This window comes from Primulina huaijiensis, chromosome 8, assembly GCF_012295235.1.
Source record: "Primulina huaijiensis isolate GDHJ02 chromosome 8, ASM1229523v2, whole genome shotgun sequence".
Classification (NCBI taxonomy): Eukaryota; Viridiplantae; Streptophyta; class Magnoliopsida; order Lamiales; family Gesneriaceae; genus Primulina; species Primulina huaijiensis.
Window position 1 is genome coordinate 1,860,504 of NC_133313.1, and position 7,935 is coordinate 1,868,438.

Below are 7,935 nucleotides of genomic sequence, written 5' to 3' on the forward strand. Positions count from 1 at the left end.
TTATATATTAAGCAAAATTTATAAAGTAAAATGTCAGTTGCCATTTTTCTGTTGGCTGCTTTCTATGATTGAAATGTAACTTTTCTTTTTCATTTTTGATGAGAGTTCAATTTTCGAGGTAATTCAATCGCTTATGTAACTTTCATTATCCGTCGATACTCACAATGGTGAACCATAAACTTCCACCCATCCATCTCCATCAGTACTTCATGTAAAATTTATATTTTTAAAAAAAAATTTAAAAATTTTAATTTCTTGTCAAAAAAAATCTTGAACTAGACAAAGGATGACAATTATGATCCGAGTTTAAAACATAAAGGTGATCCATTTGAGATCAGTCTAGATAATTTTTGTATATATGAAATGGGTTAAATGTTTTAATTTTTATTACTCGACAAGTTTGGATCAGGTAACTGAGATTGTATAAGATTTATAAAATATTAGATCATATTGGTTGATAATCCATCCATTTTTCTCACTTCTTTCATCGGCTCTATAAAATATGTTGTCATCGTTCACGAATTTTTTTCTATGTTATATGTGGGTTCAATAATTGTTTTTGTCGGGAGACTAATCAAAGCGTGGTGATTGAGCTTCTGTACGATTTAAAATATTTGAGTTGCGTTTCTATCACAAGCTATATATTTGGGTAAAACGAAAAACGTCGGGTTTTACTATTGGTACCAGAGCTAATGTAATATGTCTGATCCCACATATTGTAAGGAATACAATTATTAGAAGGTGAATTGTTGATAGGCAATAATTTTATCTGCCGCGAGAGCAATTGAAACGTGTCGTTTAAGTCGTATATTTAAAAAAAATTTGAGTGAGACCACTAACCACCGGCTATATCTTTTGTAAATAAATAAATAAATAAATAAATAAATAAATATATATATACACACACACACACATATCTATACTATATTATTAAGTTTGAGACCCTTAAAATAATTACCTTAGAGGACACCAAAATATGTAATTCCATAATTACATTTCTTTCCCTACTAAAAACCTGCTCAATCACTCCATATTTTACATAGAAAAAATCTAAACAAAACTTCCTTCTTAAATCAAACAACTCTTCTAAATTGAAAATAATTTCTTTTTAATTGTTTAGTATTATTTGATCAAATTAAAAATAATAATAACACATGCAATACGTGTGTATTTTTTACTAGTATATATAAAAAATGAGGCCCTCACATGCAATATAAAACAAAGTACAAATAATATATATATTTATATATATGTGTGTGTGTGTGTGTGTGTGTGTAAAGAATGAGGCCCTTGGGTGTAATATAAAACAAAGTACAAATAATATCGGTATACTTATTTATTTATCTATTCTTCACAAATATTTTAAAATTTTTTTTAAACATTCAATTTGGCACATTAGTTATAAAGTTTATTGAAAATAATCTTAATATATTATCCTTTCTAAGTACACAGCAGAATAATTACTAATTAATTGTTAGGATCGAGAGGTTGATTAGATATGGTGAATAAACAATCATCACAAAATTTTCAAAAAAAAATCAAGTGGGTTAGCAACTTTTGAATATCATCCCTGATCAGTTTAGCTCAACATGCCAGCTATAAGAGTACCTGCGCGGAATGGGGCTCATTGAATTGATTTGAACAATAATTCAATAATTTGCAAAAAAAACCACTTCAATAGAAATTATTTATGGTCTACTGAAACTCCTAGCTAACAGACAATCTTAAAAATTTGAATATAAAGTCTCTTTCTATCAGTTACAAATATTTTCAAAATAAATAATCTAAGCAAAATTTGATCATTACAATGATCGAATAAAACTTCAAGCGTGTGCTCCAATAACTCTTGATCAGTTAGGCTTTCACAAACTTCATAAATAGATAAATTTTAGAGAGTGAGATTGTACAGGCTGATAGATTCAAAAGTTGAGCCTTATATAGAAGATTTCCAACGTCCAAACCCGAACTACTCTTTTTGAATCATTCTTGGGCCTTACCAAAAATAGCATATGCAGTCACGTGTCATTGTGAGGCATGGGGCCGAAAAGGGTGGGGAGGGGGGGTTGATCGTCGGTGCCATGAGGTTGCACGGACAATGAGGGGCTCCTTGCAGAATTCTAGGCGAAGGGAACATGAATGAACTGATCTCACACCGGAAGGAGAAGAATTCCAAAAACTGTTCAAGCATGAGACTGTGCAGTTAATGAGTGCTTAAAAGATTTGATATGTACTAGTCATATCAAAAAGGTACATCTTTTTTTCGGGAGCTCATCACATAAGAACTCTAAAGTTAAACGTTCTTGACTTGGGGGTAATTCTGATATGGGTGACCTCCAGAGAAGTTTTCTAGGGTGCGTGTGAGTGAGGACATATGCACGCTGGAAAGACTCTTCTTAGTACAGTGGAGACAGTCGTCGAATCTGGGGCGTCACAGTCATCGTATGAAATTGTACAAACAAGTAATGCATATGAATTCTGACAATTAACGGCTCGAAAATTTTTAATGTACTATAAATACTATTTTAATATCATAAGCTTGACCGAAGAATGTTGATCTGATCTTTTGAGGAATAAGTTTGACATCTCAGTGTGAAGACCGTGAAATATGGAAGTGCACCAATCTTGGAGGAGATTCATGCAGCCCAAAATCACTCTCCATTTGCACATAAGGAAGCCAAAATCACTCACCATTACAGCATGAATCTCGGATGTGTATCTCGAATCAAGAAGAGGCCACGTTCATTTGGGAGAGAAGAGTATAATCATCCCTTTGACTAAGTCATTAGCAACATTAAGGGAGTGATAAAAGCTTACCTTGTAGCTGACTATCCAAGCCTATATAAGAAGAACTTAGGTGGTAGTAATCTCACCTCACATACTGCAAAATCCCTCCCCGTAGCTACAGAAATTAGAAATATAGCTGCTGGAAAACAGGCCAAATTCGAAGCATTACAGCAGCCGAGTTCGAAGCTTTGCCGCGATCTTGTTCCAACGGAGTTCTTTTAGCACGTCTTTCTAGCGTTTTAATCCAAACGAAATCATGTAAGTGGGCTTTTGATATATGTATTTCTTCGTAAGTAGGTTTTTTATACTATTATATTTGGCACACTTATTTTCTTTTAAGTGAGCATGATATCTTTCGAAAATAAATTAAATATGACTTTGAAAATTCGATCGGCATGATATATTCGTTTCCGTTTAGTATGCAATCCCCTGAAATTTCGTTGTTGAAAGCATGTTGAGTATTTTGCAATGCACTGTAATGATTCGATTTAGAAGTGGTAAAGAAAATTCCGAACTTTGATATGCTTTGTTTAGGCCCTGATGCGGTGGGTTATAATAACCGTTCCTTTGGCCTCGCCTCTTAGAGGAGTACATATAGGGGACTGATCAGTAAAAACCATAGAAAATGAGATGATTTTCAGTGCTATATTCGTATTTGTGTTAGTATTTGATTCAACATACTTAATATTGAGATTTCGATAATTTATTCGTATGTATATCTTTGATATTTGTCATGCACGATCGGACTCCATTTACTGAGTATTTCCCAAAATACTCACCCCTTACTTCCTCCCCACCCAGATAAGAATGAAGAGCAAATGGATGAAGAGGAGCAAGAGCAATTTTGGGGATGGTAGAAGATCTCGAGTTATTCCAGAAGTTTTAAAGCTTAGTTTATGTTTATCGCTTCCGCACTATTAAAACATTTTAATCAGTTTATTTTGGTATTTAAGTTGAAAAGACGATTCTTTTGTTGATTATGAGAAATAAACTGGTTTTGGTTTATACTGTACTACGAGGCTGCTTGCTTGACGATTATGTGATTGTTGAGCAACGCCGATGTCGACTAACCCCGGTCTCGGGGCGTGACACTCAGAGTCTGACTTATGCGTTCGATGAGGCTTGAAAGAACCTGACTGATTTAGTATGAGATAACCATCTGTTGTCTTTGAGAGAACAATTGCCTTTGACAGTTCAGTTAGGTTGTGCTCTTTCAATTAATCAGTTAGTCTTGTTTCGATCTGGCAGCCTTTCATTATTTTGTGAATCACCAAAATTTTAATTGTCCAAAATTAATTATACAATTTTTATTGGTTGAAGTAAAAAATATATATTATATAATTTCATAAAAGATATTTATTATATATAAAATAGTATTATGTGTATGCGTGTTTTTTCCAAATATGCCTTCTTAATGCTTATTTAATAAATACGGATTTATCTGTTAAAAAAGAAATAAATCATTAATTGTCTACATAATATATAAGAAAAAAAATTTACATTTTCCACCTTATAAGGCAAACGAGATATTTTAGATAGTTGGAAAAACTACAAGTCTTATTTAATTTCAGCTCTTGTGAACCAATTTAGTCATTTGAACAAAGTCTTATCCCATATCTTTTATTTTTCAATGGGGTCTACGTCAGCAATGATATTTTCCATATCAATGAAAATAGTAAAAATTTAGACTATAATAAAAAAAATACAAACATAATAAATTAATATTGCATTTTAATTATTTAAAGAACCTGCATCACAATACAGCCATAACCAAAATTATAATTTTTCCATAAAATTTAAAAATCAATCCGGAGCTTCAAAGTGGAGAAACGGCAGGAATTCTTTTTAAGCAATAATATATATATATATATATATATATATATATTGGTGAAAAATCCAAAGTAATTTTTGGCACTATAATATTTATAGATTAATGGAAACAGCTGGATGGCCATATTTTGTATCTAGAAAACGACCCGTGACAAGTTTATTTATTTTATTTTTCAAAATAGTGACATTTTTATTTTAATAAATCAATAAAAAAAACATGGGTTGTCGGCCTGCAATCTTAGAATAACATTCTAATTAAAATTTTATATTAGTAATCAAATATCAGTGTGATATATATAAGTTCATAAATATCAAAATAGGTGACGACGGATATAATTAATTATTCTCATTTTCTTATAATACAGATAGATATTATGGATGTAGCATTGATAATTATTTATTTGGTGTCAAATATTCTTGTCATCTTCATCGCTACGTCAACATTAAAAAAAAAAAAAAAAGAACTAAAATTGCAAAGAAGCAAAGCTATTGCACTAAAACTGAAATTTAACTGAAATAAAAATTAGGCCAATTTAATAATATACCAATTTATAGACTTAGAAAAAGTCATGTAAATATAATATCATGTTCGTACAATAATATAATATATACAAAATGAGAAGATCATCTGAAATTTATATCCACCATTCTTTGTATAAATTGACCGTATACATGTCAAAGCTTTGCATGTGTACATATATTCACAACTCCAAATACTAACATAATTAATCTGCTCTTTTGAATCAGAAAACCATTAATGGGAGAAGAATTAGCAGAAGGGCTCATAGAAATCAACGAAAACAGCTTGCAAACAGCAATCACACCTACCCAGGAAGCACACTTCGTGCTGATCCATGGAATTGGTGGCGGCGCCTGGTGCTGGTACAAGATCAAGTGTGTGATGGAGAATTCAGGCCACAGAGTCACATGTCTCGATCTCACAAGCGCCGGAATCGACCAAACCGATCCTAACACAGTTCTCTCGTTTCAAGATTACAACAGGCCACTTGTTGAATTCCTTCAGTCCTTGGAAGATGGTCAGCAGGTTCAGAACCATTTCTGCACACGCACAGATACGGGTCTAGTGTGTGTTTTTCCTGCGTGATTGGTGCATGATTGAAGATGGGTTTTTTTGGAACTTGCAGGTGATTTTGGTGGGGCACAGTGCTGGAGGGCTTAGTGTGAGTGACGCGATTCACAAGTTTGGGAGGAAGATAAAGGCTGCGGTGTTTGTCGGAGCCACCATGTTGAAATGTGGCTTTGCGAGTGATGAAGATGTCAAAGATGTAAGTTCATTATCTCCATCTACTTCATTATACATATGCTTAGTTTGTAGTACACTGCAACAATGTGTTAGTCGACATAGTTTGAAAAATGACATTTATCGATTATTGTTTTTTTTTTATTTACGATATTTTCTCAAATTTATTTTAAAAAAATGAGCTTCAAACATACATAAAAAAAATAGATTTTTAATAAATTATCATGTCTACATTGCTTTTGCACATCATAGGCTATAGGAGAAGAATTCCCAATTTTGATCATTTTAAAAAAAAGAGTCAACTTTTGTTTGCTTGATAATGATAAGACTGAACAATTGTCGTTTTATCAAAAATTATATCTTAGAAGATAATTTTTAAAACAGATCAAATATAATTTTTTTAGAACATTTATAATAACTCAAAGCACCGTGTATCGATTGTTATGTTGATGTGGAAGATTAATTAAACTGTGTGAGTTCCATTAAGGATTTGGATTTTACAAAAAAAGAAGACCGGAAAATATGATAATAAGTGATATGGAATAATTGTCAAATTTGTATATATGGTGAACAGAATCAAGGGACGTCATTGTGATGGCTACGTTTAATTGGACGGTTGTGATTAATTGCAAACAACTGTCAACAATTTATGCTTGTCTCCTGCTCTTGTGTCTGAACAATGTACTATATATATCCATGTAAGAACCATGTGTTCTTACCACTCACTTATTGTTTTCTGAATTCTNTGTAAATAGTTGTTTATTTACATTTTTTTGAATGGATTTTGTTTTTAATTTCTTAATAAATTATATTTTTTTTGTTTTTCTATTATTTTTCATAGAAGACAATTTTGTAGAAAAGTTCTTGGTGAAATTGCCAATAAATTGTCAATATTATCGATTTTAAAATAATAAAATAGGATTAATTATTGGTGTTGAATGAGAATATTATTAATATTGGTGTTTAATGAGAATATTATTATTTTTATAACAGGGAGTGCCTGATGTTTCCGAGTTTGGAGCTCTCGATGAGGTGTATGATTTTTGGTTCAGATTAGGACAGGATCATCCCCCAACCAGTGTAATGGTTAAAAAACAATTACAACGCAAACTTATTTACCATATGTCTCCTCAACAGGTAAAGTTATCCCACGTCTATTATTATTATTATTATTATTATAAAGAAAAAATGCAAATGAGAGATTTATCATGTAACGAATCGATTGACGTCTGGTAAAATTCAGAGATTTACCCACAACTAAAGAAATTAGTAAACCCTTAAGGCACAAGGATTACAAATGTGTAATCTAATGGTTGAGTTGATTCGATTCCATGATTCGCGGCTTGGTTATATACATTCTTTGTCCATCCTTTTGTACTTAAAAAAATATATAATTCATATTCGTGAAACGAAATTTGTTTAAAAGCATACTTGTTTCGAGCTATGATTGAATAGCTCTAGTAATTTTGTTTCAAGGATTCATGCCTAGCAGCAATGCTTCTAAAGCCAGGGCCAATTCAAGCTCTACAATCTGCTACATTTACTGAGACCGAGGATTCGGATAAAGTACCACGAATATACATCAAGACGTCGCGGGATCGAATCCTCAGATCTTATCAGCAAGACGCCATGATCAAGAAATGGCCGCCATCTGAAGTTTACGCTTTGGAAAGTGATCACAGTCCTTTCTTTTCAGCTCCACTTGGGCTGATTGAGTTTCTGGTTAAAGTTGCAGTTACTCATGGATCTGACGAGTAGGTGGTCTGCAATATAAATGGACAAAATTATCCTCCCGACCTTTATATCCTTTCGAACCCTATTCATATGTTTTTTAAACGAAAATAAGATTGCAAGGGGTAGTATTGTGATTTCTTATTATTCAATTGTTGAAGATGGATATGATATCAGCATTGATAAAGTTGAAATGTAAAGAAGTCTGAGAAAATGTCTGTTATACTGATTCAATCGAATCGAACCGAAAACCGTATTTTTTATAATTCAGTTGAAACTCAGATGTAATCGACTTGGATCAAACTGGACTCGGGAAGATAAAAAAGAAA

The 7,935-nt window shown here is 32.3% G+C and overlaps 1 protein-coding gene across 2 annotated transcripts; it reads left to right on the forward strand.

The window, feature by feature from the left end:
• Nucleotides 1–5,282: 5,282 nt before the first annotated feature.
• LOC140982648 (methylesterase 17) lies at nt 5,283–7,753 on the forward strand. Of its 2 annotated transcripts, XM_073449271.1 has the most exons (4): nt 5,288–5,659; nt 5,760–5,900; nt 6,869–7,012; nt 7,352–7,753. In XM_073449271.1, exons 1-4 carry the CDS (start codon nt 5,372–5,374, stop codon nt 7,631–7,633), a joined length of 855 nt encoding a protein of 284 aa, XP_073305372.1. In that variant the 5' UTR covers nt 5,288–5,371; the 3' UTR covers nt 7,634–7,753. The 2 variants fall into 2 exon arrangements, with proteins under 2 accessions (XP_073305373.1, XP_073305372.1); XM_073449272.1 differs by lacking the exon at nt 6,869–7,012 and having other exon boundaries at nt 5,283–5,659.
• Nucleotides 7,754–7,935: the final 182 nt, after the last annotated feature.

What these genes read in the sequence shown, in the direction of transcription:
- LOC140982648 (XM_073449271.1), top strand. Translation starts at nt 5,372, where the DNA reads ATGGGAGAAGAATTAGCAGAAGGGCTCATAGAAATCAACGAAAACAGC. An exon ending in CCTTGGAAGATGGTCAGCAG is followed by an intron (nt 5,660 to 5,759) that starts GTTCAGAACCAT and finishes TGGAACTTGCAG; the next exon opens with GTGATTTTGGTGGGGCACAG. An exon ending in GTGATGAAGATGTCAAAGAT is followed by an intron (nt 5,901 to 6,868) that starts GTAAGTTCATTA and finishes TTTTTATAACAG; the next exon opens with GGAGTGCCTGATGTTTCCGA.